The 15,540-nt window shown below is 53.0% G+C and overlaps 6 protein-coding genes across 11 annotated transcripts; 2 read left to right on the top strand and 4 right to left on the bottom strand.

Annotated features, from left to right (window-relative positions):
- Window positions 1-5: 5 nt before the first annotated feature.
- Window positions 6-3,145, top strand: H257_06557 (hypothetical protein). Its single transcript, XM_009831821.1, has 3 exons — window positions 6-2,536; window positions 2,617-2,746; window positions 2,807-3,145. The coding sequence occupies exons 1-3, from the start codon at window positions 138-140 to the stop codon at window positions 2,831-2,833; spliced, it is 2,556 nt and encodes an 851-aa protein (XP_009830123.1). The 5' UTR covers window positions 6-137; the 3' UTR covers window positions 2,834-3,145.
- Window positions 3,146-3,633: 488 nt separating this feature from the next.
- On the bottom strand, window positions 3,634-4,498 carry H257_06558 (hypothetical protein; the record flags this gene model as incomplete). The annotated part of the gene is made up of 2 exons (XM_009831822.1): window positions 3,634-3,984; window positions 4,058-4,498. The coding sequence occupies 2 exons, from the start codon at window positions 4,496-4,498 to the stop codon at window positions 3,634-3,636; spliced, it is 792 nt and encodes a 263-aa protein (XP_009830124.1).
- Window positions 4,499-5,778: 1,280 nt separating this feature from the next.
- Window positions 5,779-6,960, bottom strand: H257_06559 (hypothetical protein; the record flags this gene model as incomplete). Its single annotated transcript, XM_009831823.1, has 3 exons — window positions 5,779-6,556; window positions 6,647-6,740; window positions 6,802-6,960. 3 exons carry the CDS (start codon window positions 6,958-6,960, stop codon window positions 6,219-6,221), a joined length of 591 nt encoding a protein of 196 aa, XP_009830125.1. The 3' UTR covers window positions 5,779-6,218.
- A 558-nt stretch (window positions 6,961-7,518) lies between these two features.
- H257_06560 lies at window positions 7,519-8,907 on the top strand. 2 transcript variants are annotated; one of them, XM_009831824.1, is made up of 5 exons: window positions 7,519-7,655; window positions 7,716-7,792; window positions 7,854-8,106; window positions 8,205-8,377; window positions 8,431-8,907. In XM_009831824.1, exons 1-5 carry the CDS (start codon window positions 7,542-7,544, stop codon window positions 8,762-8,764), a joined length of 951 nt encoding a protein of 316 aa, XP_009830126.1. In that variant the 5' UTR covers window positions 7,519-7,541; the 3' UTR covers window positions 8,765-8,907. The 2 variants fall into 2 exon arrangements, with proteins under 2 accessions (XP_009830126.1, XP_009830127.1); XM_009831825.1 differs by having other exon boundaries at window positions 8,205-8,907.
- Window positions 8,908-9,131: 224 nt separating this feature from the next.
- Window positions 9,132-11,752, bottom strand: H257_06561 (hypothetical protein). The gene is made up of 7 exons (XM_009831826.1): window positions 11,651-11,752; window positions 11,476-11,585; window positions 11,335-11,415; window positions 11,206-11,279; window positions 10,508-11,088; window positions 9,658-10,434; window positions 9,132-9,580 (listed from the first exon to the last, which is right to left on the bottom strand). Exons 1-7 carry the CDS (start codon window positions 11,732-11,734, stop codon window positions 9,158-9,160), a joined length of 2,130 nt encoding a protein of 709 aa, XP_009830128.1. The 5' UTR covers window positions 11,735-11,752; the 3' UTR covers window positions 9,132-9,157.
- Window positions 11,753-11,963: 211 nt separating this feature from the next.
- On the bottom strand, window positions 11,964-15,403 carry H257_06562 (hypothetical protein). 5 transcript variants are annotated; one of them, XM_009831827.1, is made up of 10 exons: window positions 15,357-15,403; window positions 15,228-15,293; window positions 14,941-15,168; window positions 14,768-14,880; window positions 14,541-14,708; window positions 14,382-14,459; window positions 14,162-14,242; window positions 13,131-13,224; window positions 12,407-12,623; window positions 11,964-12,354 (listed from the first exon to the last, which is right to left on the bottom strand). In XM_009831827.1, exons 1-10 carry the CDS (start codon window positions 15,364-15,366, stop codon window positions 12,060-12,062), a joined length of 1,350 nt encoding a protein of 449 aa, XP_009830129.1. In that variant the 5' UTR covers window positions 15,367-15,403; the 3' UTR covers window positions 11,964-12,059. The 5 variants fall into 5 exon arrangements, with proteins under 5 accessions (XP_009830129.1, XP_009830131.1, XP_009830130.1 ...); XM_009831829.1 differs by having other exon boundaries at window positions 11,964-12,623; XM_009831828.1 differs by lacking the exons at window positions 15,228-15,293; window positions 15,357-15,403 and having other exon boundaries at window positions 14,941-15,221.
- Between the last annotated feature and the right edge of the window lie 137 nt (window positions 15,404-15,540).

Genomic DNA, 15,540 nt, shown 5'->3' on the forward strand with positions numbered 1-15,540 from the left:
GGTATACAAACCCCAAGGTTAAAAAGAACTGGTGAAAACGAACCAAAGGGTTTCCCCCAGTCAACTCTTGCATTTGGTGGATATTAGCAACCGCCCCTTCCTGTCACCTCCACTTCAAGACAAGGCATCGCGCTTCCATGGACATCCCAAACGCGCTCCTTGCGACGACCAGTCCTGATGCAAACCTTCGCAAGCAAGCAGAAGATGCGTTGAATCAAGCCGTGAACGAAAATGCCGGCCAACTCATGGTCACGCTGTCCCAAGCGTTGGCCGCCGAAGACTTCCCCACCCCCGGCCGGCAACAAGCCGGGTTGTTCTTGAAGAACATCTTGGACGCAAAGGACTATGCGCTGCAAGAACTCAAGATCCAGCAATGGTACTCCCTCGCCGACGACGTGCGCAATGCGATCAAGCAGTACGCGCTCTCGTCGCTGAAGGCGCAGGATGCGATCGCGGCCCACACCGCCGCCCAAGTGGTCGCGAAGATTGGGTCCATCGACGTGCCGCAGAAGCAATGGCCCGACTTGTTGCGCATCTTGGTCGAGAACGTGACGAGCGGCACAGACTCTGTCAAGCATGCGTCGTTGGAGACGCTCGGGTACTTGTGCGAAGGGTTGGACGAAGATTCGCTGGAAGCGTCCGAGTCGAACCAAATCCTCACGGCGATCGTCGACGGCATCCGCAAGGAAAACCCCGACAAGATTCGGCTGTCGGCCGTGGTGGCGCTGCGCAACAGTTTGGAGTTTGTCAACGAAAACTTTAGTCGCGACGCCGAGCGCACCCACATCATGACGGTGGTGTGCGAAGCAACTCAATGCACGGACGTCCAAGTGCGCGTGCGCGCGTTCGAGTGCATCGCCACGATCGCCAGCTTGTACTACGAGTACCTAGGGGAGTACATGAGCGTGCTGTGCGACTTGACGTTCAAGGCGGTGCAGGCCGACCAGGCCGAAGTGGGTCTCCAGTCGCTCGAGTTTTGGTCATCGATCTGCGACGTCGAGCTCGAGTTCATTGAAGAAGGCCGGTACGGCGACCCCGCCGTTGCCGCCGCCAACTTGAAGCGGTACGTCGAGACGGTGCTACCGGCGTTGGTGCCGATGCTGCTGAACACATTGACCCAGCAAGAAGAGGACCAATTCGAAGACGACACGTGGAACCTGTCGATGGCAGGGGCCACGACGCTCACGCTGGCCGCGCAGGTGGTGGAGGACGCGATCGTCGCCCCCGTCATGCAGTTTGTCACGACCAACATCCAGTCGGCCAACTGGCACCAGAAGGAAGCGGCCATCATGGCATTCGGATCGATTCTCGACGGCCCGCACCAGCAAACGATCCAGCCGATTGTTGAGAACGCGATGCCGGTGCTCATCACGTGCATGAACGATCCGAACGCGCTCGTGCGCGATACCACGGCATGGACAATCGGTCGCATCTGCGAGATTCACGGCGTGGTCATGGCGCGCTGCCTTGGGCCGCTCATGCAGCTGATCGTGGCGGGTCTGGACCAGGAGAGCAAGGTCGCGGCGCACATGTGCTACGCGATCCACTACATTTTCCAGTCGTTTAGCGAGCTCGACGAAGGCACGACGCCGCTGGATCCGTACTTTGGCCACGTGTTTGACAAGTGTCTCATGACATGCCAGCTGTCGTCAGAGGAAAACATTCGCGTATCGGCGTTTGAGGCGCTCGGCATGATGATCCAACACGGGTCCTCCAACGCGACGCCGCACATCCTTAGCCGGCTCACAAGCATCTTGGAGCACCTCGAAGGCAACATTGAAAAGCACAAGGCAAACCCTGCTTATGGCCAAGAGTTTTACGGACTGTACACGTGTGCCTGCGACGTGCTTGTGGTTGTGATCCAGCGAGTGGACCACGATATCCGCCCATTTGCCGATCGAATCATGCAGTGCCTGCTCAACATCTTTAGCACGGGCCACACGACCGCGGGAGAGGAAGCGTTTCTCGCGACGGGCGCGCTGGCTGGCGCGATCGAGTCGGATTTCAAGAAGTACATGACGCAGTTTTACCCCGTGCTGATTGCGGGCTTGTCGAACGTCCAGGAGCACGCCGTGTGCGCGTCGGCCGTGGGCGTCGTCGGCGATATCTGCCGCGCCCTCGGCGCCGACGTCAACGTGTACATCCCGGAGATTGTCAACCAGCTGCTGGTGATCCTGCGCTTCCCCAACCTGAACCGGACCGTGAAGCCCCCTGTGATTGCCGTGTTTGGGGACATTGGGCTCGCGATCGAAGGCGAGTTTGAGCCGTACTTTCAACATGTGGTGGAGATGCTGCTCCAAGCTGCGCAGGCGTGCGTGGCCGTGCAAGTGGACGACGAGGACGCTGTCGAGTACCTGAACCAGCTGCGGGAGAGCATTCTGGAAGCGTTTACGGGCATCCTGCAAGGTCTGTCGTCGCACAACAAGGGGCCGTTGATGGTGCCTGCGCTCCAAGGCATTGGGCAGTTTCTTGCGCTGCTGTCGGCGGAAACCAACCGCAGCGACAGCGTGACCACGACCGCCGCGGGCTTAATAGGGTACATTTCCCTTGAATATTGCCATATACATATATATATATATATATGCGATACAACACGACTCATGCGATAACGTGTAGAGATATTGCGTCGATCCTGGGCGTGCAAGCCAAGCTGTTGCTCAAGGAGCAGTTTATCCAGTCGTTGCTGCTGGATACGTCGCGCATTGACGACGACCAAGCCCAGAGTGTAGCCTCGTGGGCGAAACAGGTAGGATTGGTGCTCTTGATGCAAATAATGGGCGGCGGCGGCTCATGTACGTGTGTGTAGCTCGTGGATGAGACGCTGCGGCTCTAAAACGTCCACGGATGGATTTGGATTGCTTGTGTTTGATTTTGTTCCCCTTCATGCTCGCCTAATAGCCTGACGCTACCCCCCCCTCCCTTCCCCCTCCTCCCGTTACCCTTTGTGTGTCGAGACGTGGCAGGTTGTTGTCGGCGGCAGTGGCGGGGGGCGGAATGGGGGTTGCTACAGCAACTCCATTGCCGTCCTGCTGCCGCTGCTAGATGCACCTGTCTTGTGATGATGCACAGTTAGTACCTTATTAGTTTTTGCAACTGCCTGACGTAGTTGCTAAGCAATTTAACTTTTTTGACCGTTGAGTGTCCATTCCGCTCTTGTTGGGAAAGCAGAACGTGGGACTTTCAATAGTAAAATACACAATACCACACACACGGGGGGAGCACTGTAGTACATGTACAGGCTTCGAATGTGGTATACAATCGCCGCTGATTCCGAAGAGATCCCCCCCGTTGCCCCCTCCTCCGATATGACCCTCATAACACGTGATTCATCTCCACTAGCCGCCGAGTCATCCCCCCTGTCATCTCCCATAACAAAGTGCCTAAGGATTTAAACTCACAATCTAACGTGGCTTGGTCAAATATACCGTGACGTTTGAGGTCGCCACGAAATTAAATGGAGATAGCTGAAATATATTCGGTAACTTGTCTAATATACTGGTATCACTACAATTCAGGTATAAATTATGACTAACGTTAACTTACACGTCTCGCAAACACAACATCGCTGCCTATGTAAATATTATTGCTATTAATCATATTAATAGTACCAATATGCATTAAATATTACGAAACCTAGCTACGATAGATGAGCGTGGACGTTGCCGTCTCTTGTCTTGGGGTGTCGACGGCGGACGACGCACCGTCGCCCCAGTGCATGTACGATGCATCAACCAGTTCATATACGGACAAAAGCAGCGCCGTTGCTGCCTTGACCAAGTACGTTCCCACCGAACTCAGTGCCCGCCACGCCTTGGTCATACACGTGGCCATAGAGTGAAACATAGACGACCACCACGGTGGCGTAGCACTCGTAGCTTCCTCATCTTGGACGTCGCACGGCGCAATGTCGTCTTCGACCACCGACTCGGAATCGACAGTTGGCTCGGCCTTGTCGTCGATTGTCGCGGAAATATCCAGACGCAGCTTCAAGCAGATGGTCGCGAAGACTTCTTTCAGGTACTTACTTGGTCAATGCGCGAAATGACCACCAGGGGACTTTCACGACCACCGCGTCGACGTCGCATGATGACACATGGACAACCACCGCCGACTCGGGGGTGCCATCGACGACGGACACGGTCGCGTGCTGGTTGGGGTGCAGGTTCGAGCTGATGTTACACGATAGCTTGTTGCCGGCGTCGCCTTCGACACGAGGTCGGTGTACACACACCACCGACTCGGGGGTGCTTTCGACGGACACGGACGTGTGCTGCTTGGGGTGCAGGTTCGACAGGTTCGAGCTGACGTTACACGATTGCTTGTTGCCGGCGTCGCCTTCGACTTGAGGTCGGCGAGCGGGTGTCTTCACTGGGCGGTACGCCGCACGTCGGTCGTATTGCTCGACGGCGACGACGAGCACACGCTTTGACGCGAGGTGCGTACTGGCATTCCAGGTGCGTTCGCGGGCGGCATGGACGGCTTGAATGCTGGATGGCATGATGGATGTGCTCGAGATTTCTTCTTTGAGATAAGCAAGTAGGATGATGTTCCCGTTTCATTTATTTCCACGACGCTATCGAGATCGCCGCGGTTCAACAACAGCGTACTTTTACTTGGTGTTTGTATTAAGTAGTGCGAACCCTTCAAGATCGCCAAAGCAGTACTATTAATAGTGGAGTTTTTAATTGTTTTCGAAATCATAGTATATAAAGAGTGATAATTCGCTGATTGGCCAGAAATGCCGTTTCAACAAATTTTAACTTATCGCACGCACAGGTGAGTGAGTAAGTACCAGCGCTGCCCCGTCGACGCGCATCAGAGATGGATCGCGACAGGAATGCAGACTCAGCAGCGAATGCGCTCCAACAGACCAAGCCCATGACGTTCATGGAGCGTGGTGCCACCAATGTCTCACCAAAGACTGCAACCACGCACTGTCAACGAACGCAGCCGCTGCCTCTGCCTCTGACAGCGCCATGAAATTGAAATTGAAAGTACGCGGTATTTACAAGCTCTCTATCGCCCGAGCGCGCGCGCATATGCAGCATCACCCGCGAACTAGACTAATCTAGCGGATGGAGCTTGTGCACGTTCACACCGGGGTGGTTCGTGCAGTGGCCTCAGTCTGTCGGGCCTTCGTTAGTGTGCGGTGTGCAGTGGGACGTGTTTGGTCGGTGTTGTTATTGTTGTTGGTGCCTTGCAGGCCTTGTGTCCGGGGGTCGGCGCGGTGGTCTGCGTCGTCGCGTTCGTGTAGCAATTCGTTGGGCGTGTGGTGCGGCGGTGCTGCCGAGAAGGGCTTGTGTCCGCTGCCCAAGCTATGTGTCTATGTTAAGGGTCAGCGCCATGAAGCGGTTTGGCCAGTGACGTCAGCCACCCCTGTCGCTTGTGTTTTCAATGCGTCGCTCCCCAAGCCGCTTCGTATTGTGGAATGTGACGACTGCCTTCGTGAACGGTCAGTGTTTGCTCGGACAAGAGTTAGGTTGCTGGCGTCCCAGCTTCATTGGCGGACGGCATCCACAACTTTGGAATGCGTGGCATGATGGACGTATTGCTCTCGACAGCATGAACGAACGGAAAGAATATTCCCTGAATGTAGACGGATGACCTCGATCGTGAAGTGCACTTGTAGGAAATTTGTATGTCATGAGATCAAATGGCAGTGGCCTACAGATTGAAGACTATCGGCACTGCTATATTGTTCATTGCGCTTTCAAGGTTCATAGTCTCATGTAGCAACATATCAACGGATAAACGTTGGTCGCGTAAGAAACGGTCCACGGTGGCGTCAATTTTGGCAGTGGCCCACACCAAGGACGCGTTGTCAGACGCGGACGGGGCGCTCATGTCCCCGCAGTGGGATCGTGCCAATGATGTCGACAACTTTGGACTTGGAGTTCACCAAGATAGTGGCGTCGCTGGGGGAGAGTGCTTACTGCTAGCCTTCGACGTTGTAGCAGGGAACACGACGTTTTCCAGATACGTCGAAAGCGTGCCGTAATTTTTTTCGCGGTTGGTGGCAATGCACGACTCGGTTTGCGCGGTCGAGATGTTGTACGCTTGCTTGGATACTTCTGTGAACGCTTTGTCCACGTCGAGTAGGAAAGCGCCGAAACGATGCCCTTGGTGGACGCAGAGTTTTGGCCAAACCCAAACTCCGTGCACGTCTGGTACGTCCACAGGCGGTTGAGGCATCGTGATCGAAACCACCGTGCTGCTGGTCACATTGGGGTCGATAAAGTTGGCTTGGTAGTTGCACTCACTGTCGCCCATTTGAGACTCGTGCAGAACGCGACAGCCTTTTCCAACGGGGACTTGCCCTCCGCCTTGAAATCAGCGCACGCTGCCATGAGCCCGTACGACGAGTAGTCGTTGGCTTGGGCGAGCCCTTCGAAGGGGTAGTACAAGTCAGCTTCCAACACGGCGCGACTCGAATCTTTGAGGATGGGGCTGCACGGCTTGAAGAGCGTGTCTAGCTGGGCGATGTCGTCGGGCTTGGTGCTGGACAAGAGGCTGTGCACCGCCTTGAGCGAATCGAGTCGTTCACAGCATTGATGCACTCGTTGCCATCGACAAAGTTGAGCCCAAACTCGACCTAGTTGGTGTATTGATAGTAGTTGGACTGGGTGTCGATGGGGCAGGAATTGACCACCGCCCCAGCGAACCGGGTGCCGTGCTTGAGCTTGGCCTATCCGGCCAACTTGCTGGGGTAACTTCCCCCAAAGGTGACTCACTTGCTGGAGCTATAGTCAAGTTGTGCTAGGTGATCAAGTGGTTCAGGAAGTTGGTCAGATCGTTCAACACTTGCTCGGCGCACAAAAACTTAAGACTTTCCGTCGAGAAATCAGGCAACGGTTGCAATTTGCCGTAGAAACGATGCTCCATGCTCACAATCAAAGCCTTGTTCTTCTTGGCCCAGTCTGCGTTTTCGCCAAGTGGTTTCGGCTTTCTGTCCCCCAGCATAATTGGAACAGTCTGTAACGTTAGGATGCAAACATGTGATTGGGTTGATATTGTGTTTGGAAGTGCCATCCGGCCACGAAATCTATTGCCACTCAGTCTTCAACAAGCGACAACATGGCGTTGTTCGCAGTAGTTGTAGCTGCAATTAGAGCACTACTCCGCCTGTATAGCCGTACTTATTAGCTGTGGCGTAGAGGTTAAAGCTGCGGTAGAATGGTGCTATTTGTCAGGGTCGTGGGTTACTCACTCCCTTGTTGTAGTGGAGGTCTGTGGGGAAATAGGCGGAGGGGATAGGGTCACGGTATGTTGTCGTTGGCAGGGCTTTGCTTTAAGCTAAAGCGAGGAAGGAACATCGCCCCTCGGTCTGTCCATTGAATGCTTGGCATCAATGGTATATTTAGTGAACTGTTTTGGCATCCTTGGAAGTGCCCTTTGTCTTATTTATGAGCCCAAGTATATGAAATTGAACCAATCATACATTTGCAGTAAGATTCCTTGAAACAGAAAATACAAGTTTGAATGCCTCGAAACTTGTTTGACCAATCACATCACGCAAGTGTCCGAAAGATCGTGAAATTTCTATGAAACGACACGCCCCACCGCCGCCGGCAGCCTCGTTGGAGGTTGAGCTGGAAACAAAGCCCATTTTGGCAATGGACTTTCAGATTGTGTGGTGGCTATACGACCAAAGCACGGTACATCACATGACTACTTGAAGCCACGGCCACACTAAAGCCATCGAACTTGGTCCACAGGTGTATCCAAATATCGCTGGCGTGATCCGCAGTCTCGTGTCGCGGTACCGCACTCAGGACATCTCCATCTTGCTCTGGTATATGATTGCCCCTTGTTGGTTGTGCATCATGTATCTACTTGATTGTATGCATGTGCAGGTTATTCTTCTTCTACTTGGTTACCGACCTCGGTATACCGTACTTCTACACTTGCGTGGGCAATCTTGTTGTGGCCGCAGCGCTTCAACACTCCATCAATGCCAAGCGTCCCATAGACTACGACGACAGTCTCTACATACACGCATGTACCGACCCCGACACGACAGGGTTTCCGTCCATCGACTCGCACATGGCCATCGTTGTCATCACGCCCGCACTCACGTCCAACTCGGTCTCGGCACTCACGTTTTCTGTACGCACAACATCCTCATTTGTAATGCATCGTCAGGGATGAGACCACTCGTGTCACCTTGTCTCACGTGCTCCTGTGACATGGTAATTGCTCTTTAGCTCATGGCCGTATCTGGTTTTGCCATCGCTTTCACACGGGTATTCGTGGGGGTGAGATTTCCTTCCCAAATTGTCGGCAGCTGGGGCACTGGTCTCGTAGGCCTCGTCGTGGCCAACTTTATCCACGTGAGCGTCCTCCATCACGCCGCCGCCGCCGTGCCCCCCTCCTTCCAGTACGTCAGCTACGATGAAGTACTTTATACGGAACAATGCCATCTACAATTAGTCGCATCGTTGTCGTGTGTTTCGTGGTCGGGGCGGTGTGTTGCGTGGCGTCGTGGGTCGAAGCCAGCGACAGCCGCAACTTCGGCATCCCCAGACATGAATTTACGCGGGTGTTGAAGGCCATCGTCGGTAGCGGGACTGATGACGTGGCAGTCGCTGCGTCCCTTTCAGAAGCTGTGGACCAAGAAAGTCGGAGCCGCGATTCGTTTTACTACCTCATGCAGTCGGTGCACAGTCGCAGGCGAAACGAGACTGCCGTTGCGCCGCCGCCCCAATCCCGAATGGTGCAGTTCCACAAGGCCGTCGGAAATGAAGCCACGATAGAAGACGAATAATCGATTGCCGTTAGGCCAAGCACCTGTGTTGCAAATACAGCTTGGCGCTGGGATGGCTTGAAGTCAGCTAACAGAAAATAAAGGGAGCTCAATTGCTCGGCTGATCACTGAGAGGTCACGTGTAAGCATGAATTACAAAGTCCACTGTATATAGGACCGGCTAGCAGCAGTAAGCGTACATTGTCGTGATGGCCCAGTTTTATCACGGTAGTAGTTTGCACTAAACATCCAAGCATCGCGACGGCAGTCTGCTATCCGACACCTTCCCTTGCGGAGCCATCGGCAGCCATCCATTCTTCAATATTTTCAGCCAACGCAAGCCACATGCACGCATGCATGCGTCCCCCCCATCCAGTCAACAATCCAAGTGTGTACATTTCAAACAAGTGTTTCTTAATTGGCAGCAACTCCGCAATACGCTCGCAACAACTCAGTCATTTCCGCGCGTTTGAGCGCCGACAGTCGGGGCATGAACGATCCTTTGCCCAGCCAGAGGTTGCACAGCAAGCGGTCTTGGAGCAGTGGCCATGTTTTCATGGCAGCGTCGCCTTGGATGGTCGGCGGCAGCAGCAACACCCCCACGGCCGGACCGAGGGGCAGCTCGGCTAGTGCTTTCGTTGACTCGTGGCCGTCGGCGTGGGCGAGGGCGGCAAAGGGCACGGCGTCGGGGCGGGCCACAAGCATTTGAAAGTCGTCGAGGGAGAAGTACAAGACGCGTTTGGTGAGAAACGGCCGAATCACAGCCAGCCCTTCACTCGTAGGGCGAAAGAATCCGTCGGACGTTTTCGAAAACACTTTGAGGCCCGTGTTGACAATCTAATCACAACATATACACATACCATCCATGCTCAGGATATGAAACACCAGCAATATACAACGACGACGATGAGGACCTGGAGCGCGTCGCCGCCAGCCATGCACGCGTTTACAATGTTGTCATGGACGTAGTTTATTTGCGCCGACGAGTCGGATCGACTCCACAGTGCCTGGCGGAATGCCACGCCGTGATCCTTGAACCCGTAAAAGCTCTCGAGTTTTGTCCACACATCGTCCGTGATCCGACGATAAGGCGACTCTTTGGCCGCAACAATGGTCGTACTGACGGTGGTATCCTCGTCGTGGACCTTGGCCTTCTTGGCCTTGCTAGGCTCGTCGTCCGGGTCGTACACGGTGTCAAACAACGGGCACAGCTTCATGTAATGGCCGGGCTTTTCGCACAGTTTGCACACATACCCCGTGGGGGGGTCGCCTGCTTGCACTTCGTCGAGGGGGGGCAGCCCCTCTTGCAGGTCGCCGTCTCCGGGGAGGTTCTTGGTCTTGCGCAGCACTGCGATGAAGAATCCGCCAGAGTCGCCGTCGGTTGGCACCAGGCGCATGCACCGGCGCAACGCATCGCGCATGGCGCTAGATGACGGCGGAAACATGCAGCGGAGGATGCGGTCGCCTTGGAGCTGGGCCGGGACGTCGTTGTAGTCGTCAAACCAGTGGTGCAGCTCATTGGTCTGGGGCACTCGCTTGATGACGTGTCCTTTCGCAGAGCTCTTGGATTTGGAACGCCAGCCCACCGACCACGCCGTGCGGCCAGGTCTTGCCACTAGTCCTGGAAGTTGTTCAGCCACGTCGACCACTTCCAACGCCCCATCGCTTCGTCGCAGCAACTCGGCCACAACCTACAGTGTTATATTCGATTAGGTATATCTAAAGCAAATCCATGATCAAAGGGGGAGGTTTTTTTAATTGTACCGCTTCGTCTTCGACAGGATTGAACGAGCACGTGGAATACACCATGATGCCGCCGACTTTGACGAGCGCGGCGCCGCGCAGCGCCAACGCCAACTGCGTCGGGAACAGCGTCAGCCCTTGGCCAATGTGCCACTCCTTCCACAGCGTCTGGCTCTTGCGGAGGGTGCCGTCGCCACTGCACGGAACGTCGCACAGCACGCGATCAAACACATTGGTAGTTTGCAGAGAAGTAGTCGGCGAGTTGGTCGAGTCCTGGGTCGTGTACAAGCCGGGAAACAACTGCCCGGGGCCACATGTGACAACGGCCGACTGCAGCGTATTGCGAGACAGACGATGTACGAGCATGTACGCGCGCTTCTTGTTCATGTCGTTGGCCACGACCATGCCGTCGGCAATGAGGTCCAGAATCTGCGTCGTCTTGGAGCCAGGGGACGCACACATGTCGAGGATGCGATGGCCAGACTGGACGTCCAGGAGTAGCACTGGCAGCATGCTCACGGCTTCCTGTCGGTCAATGTTGCCATAGTCGGTGTGTTCCAAAAGGCACTTGTGGAAATCTTGCACGGGGCCAGGTTGATGGGCTAGTATCGATACGTTTGGGTTAGATTCCATGTATGTTTACCGTAAAGTGTACACATTGCATCATAAACCAAAGGTCAAAGTGACGTTGGAAATGAGGTGGATATGTATGTGTTTACCAGCTTTGGAGAACGCGACGCGGCCACACGCAACTTGCCACGCCGTGTTGGCTTGCGGGTACCACGAGATGGGTCTACCACCGTGTGGTTACAAGACTGATAGCAAGGGGAACTGTACAAGAAACGTACTGGGGAGGTGTGATCGCCACGTTGTTGTGGAAGTACGTGCGGAGTGGAAACTGAAGCTTGGACGAAAACAGCGCCTTCAGCCTACAAGTCGACATGATCAACGCAAAAACGACAAGCGATGACCAGGATGATGCATCCTACCGCTCGGATTCGAGGCCATCGAGGTTCAAACGAAAGCACACGGGCAGAGGCTGCTCCAGGAGGTGCATGAGCGAATCCATTTCGTTCTCGGCTGCCACATGCGATCGCGTCTACAAGGCCACATGGACGATGATGATTATCGTCGTTTTCAAGCGTGTCTCTAAGCTCCACCTACGAGGTATTCACGGAACGCTAGCTTGAATTCCACCAGCGTATCCTCCTTGGACGGTCTCGTCCGCGCCGTTGCCGTCGTCGCCATTTTCGTGTTGTATCCAAACCAACCAATGAAACAACAATGACGTTTCATTGGTCCTATATGCACCAATCAAATCCAGGCATTTTCTCAACCTACCGACGTGACCTACTAAGCTTAAGCTTACTGTACAGACAACATATTGATGGACATGATCCTCGTCTATAAATGTGACTCTCCATGCACAACCAAGCTACTGTACGGCAGCACGAACTACTTCTACTATGTAGTGGGCTGTTAGGCAGGCCGAATACTCCCTTTTATTCACACTCGGAAATATCCAGCTGTCGACTACTGTATGTAGCTAGCTAGCTACCTAGCTACCAGTAGTTTACGACTGCAGCCCTCGCCCTTCAATACTCATCTTGACGGCTCGCTTGGCACGTTTCGTGGGTCGCGCAATCACTTGCATACGCTTGAGAAGGCGGGCCTTCTTGGACTCGGGGTCCATCTTTGTCGACGGCATCTGGCTCGCGTCTACCTTTGGCTGCGGGCGCATGGTAAAATCGATGCGGATCTGCTCTGGGAGGCGCACGCGGTCCGATCCGTTGGTCGCGTCGGCGTTGGTTGCGCTCTTGTTGAGGAAGCCTCGGTTGCGCACCGATTCGACGCCCCGCGCCGGCTGCCTATGACACCCCTCCGTCGAGTCAAAGTCTCTGTTTCTTTACATGGTCATACCGTCGGTCCGATCGCATGGCGTTGCCGTTGGCTTCGCGCTTCTCGGCTTCGAGTTCGCCGAGTTTGGAAAAGTCCAACGTCTTCGAGAACACGTTGCGGCTCCATCGATCAATGAGCTGGCGACACACTTCCTTGTTATCGGCACTCTCGTCCGGGTGCTTCCATAAGATCATAATCACTTTGCCAAACCCACTGCGCTTCAAGTGCTCCTTGTCGACTACATCGTCAGTGGGTTTGAGTTGCATTCACCACACACTGGAATGCAATCAACAACCACAGACGACACACCACCATCCCGGCCATCATATATATATATACATATATATATATTGTCCAGTCGATTCGAAACAATATTAGAGTGGGGTGGTTGGGGCTCAATCGAATTATGAGGAGAATAAAACCAAAACACAGGCAGACAATCGATATATGGTCGACCAATCCAAACCCACCAACACAAATCAAGTAGCCAATCAAATCATCCACGCCCTTGGACCAAATCAACATGGAATTCGTGTGTGAATACTGAAATTAGTGTGACACTGGACCATCTTTGCATGCAAAGAATCGATCGATCGAGTTAGCGAATCCGCCAGCACCCAAATCCAAACTTGGGGTAAACAAATAATAGGGATAATATCAAATCCAGGAGCCTAGCATACGACCACCAACAATAGAACTCTCTAGACATTTCGATCCGGAGGATGGGATGGATGGATGGACGTACTCGGCAACCGCTGGACTATATCCAAGACTTTGGTGCGTAGGCCAAGGTTGGGCAGCTCGCCCGACTCCTTGGGATGGATCCACTTTTTGATAATCTAGTCCATTACCCAGTTAGTTATTGCATGTTTAGGTCTACCGTATAGTGTATATATATTGCGACGGGTTAATGTATTGCGACTCCTGTAATAACTGATAGTTTTCCCTTGTAATAACTGATATTTACGTGGGAATATGTTGAATATATACTTCAAATTTGTACGACGCAATGGATTCACAACGTTTTGAGAACGAGTGTCGGCTGGTTGTGAAATATATCACCTGTCGCAATACATATACACTATACGGTATACCTTTGACGCGATGGTATACAGAGCAGTCAGTGCCCACACATAGTCATAGATTGTGAATTCGCTATTGTCAATTCGATTCGAATTTGGGGAGGGGATGCAATCGAATCGCGCCGACCAAACCGATCCACAATCGATCTGATTGGTTGAATTTCATTGAGAAATGGGTTTTGATTGGTTAATAATTTTGAGCTCATCTGAGGTAGCCAATCAAATCGATTTAAATTCCAACGAGAAACCACACCACAATACGAAAATTCACTCGAAAGCACAATATAAACTTTCAAATTATTATCGTTTCGTGGTTTGTCGAATCAAAATATTGCATCATTCACTGGGAGAGTTCTGATTGGTTGAATATACTTGTAAGAGCCAATCAAATCATCTACTCAAAATTGGATGAGCCAATAGTAGCGTCGATACGTGATTCGATTCGGCGGCGAGATCATTCGAATAGCGTACACCATACATGCAAGACATTACGTTGGCGTTTTGTGATTCTTTGAAGCAAGCCCCACACACAAACCAACACACGAATGGGCAGTAGCAGCAGCCAATCAACATGGAATTGGTGTATGACTGCAATTAGTGTGAGACGAATACCATTCCTATCAGTCAGGATAACAGATGATCGATCCATGGATTCCGAAGCCCAATATTTGGCGGACGACAGTGAACATGATACCTCGAGCAAGTTGAAGTCCAACATGGGCAGCTGCAGCTGAACTTTTCGCAACAACGTCGACAGCTTGTCAACGAGTTTCAACTACACAAGAAGATAAGGCCACGCACAATGTGCGACAGAATGGGTGGGCAGTAGATGGCTTCGTCCACAGGGAAAATATAAGGCCAAGGATGTGCGACAGAGTGGATTGGTTGGTAGATATACATGGCTGTGTATGTACCTTTTCAAATGCAGGCACCTTGCGCTCCATCGACACTTGGTCGTCGTTGTACGCCTTGTCCATCTTGTACAGCACTTCCTGCTCATTTTCGTTTATATGTATATTCGTACCATACAAAATATATACTGTGGACGAGTGTATATATTATTATATATATACCTGAACGAGCGACTCGATTTCTTGCTGCGACAACTTCATCTTGCCGCGGCCGCGCCCGGGCTTCATGGACTTGAGCGTGTCCTCAAAGTAATCTTCCTCGTGTCCGCCGCCGCGGCTATAGCGTCCGCCTTCTTCGTCCTCTTCGTCCGGCCGTTCGTCATGGAAGTGCTAGCGGCGATGGGATGAATACATACACGGAGGATGCGATGATGTATGGCAAAACAAACCTGGTTGTCCTGGTTGTACTCGCCTAAGACACCATCCAGGTCGTCCTCTTCGTCGATGAACGCTTCGTCATCCTTCGAACGCACCACTTCGTCGCCGGAATCGTACTCATCACCTGGAAATAACACCATGGAATTGATGGATCGCTCGCTCTCATGTAGCAGGAGCGACGTACCCTCGCCACGAGGAGGAGGTTTATGACTAGCATCGTCGTCGTCGTCGTCCACAGCTCGTTGCGGCTTGCGCTGGGCAGGCTTGGGAGGTTTGGATGCCTCGCTCTTCTTGGGTGCTGCGGTTGTTGTCTTTTTGAGCTTCTTGGGTTGCTCCTCTGCATCGGATTCCGAGTCCGACCCAAACAGCCCCGAGTTTGATTCGTTTACGGGACCAGGCTTAACGGAAGAGCCTGCCTCCAACGACATCAGCCCCATCGACGTTGGTGATGTGGTTGGTAGGCCGACGTACCTTTGAACGTCTCTTCGTCCGATTCCGAGTCGGATCCAAACATATCTTCAACCTTCTGCTGTTCATCTATGTCATAACGACTTGGTTCATGGCTGTACGTCCATGGCCACCGCTGCCGCTTTACCGTACCTGTCGCCATCTGCTCCTTGGGGCCAGCGCTATTTTTGCGAGTGTGGAATTTGAATAAACAAGAATTGATCTTGTTGTTTGTATACAGAGCTTTCGAGCGTTTTTAGTCAAAAACAGTTGGAGAAAAGCTGAATTTAACTCCAATTTGGGGTGAAAAAATACTAAATTCGTGCAAACTCACGGC

This window comes from Aphanomyces astaci (assembly GCF_000520075.1).
Source record: "Aphanomyces astaci strain APO3 unplaced genomic scaffold supercont1.13, whole genome shotgun sequence".
Classification (NCBI taxonomy): Eukaryota; Oomycota; class Saprolegniomycetes; order Saprolegniales; family Verrucalvaceae; genus Aphanomyces; species Aphanomyces astaci.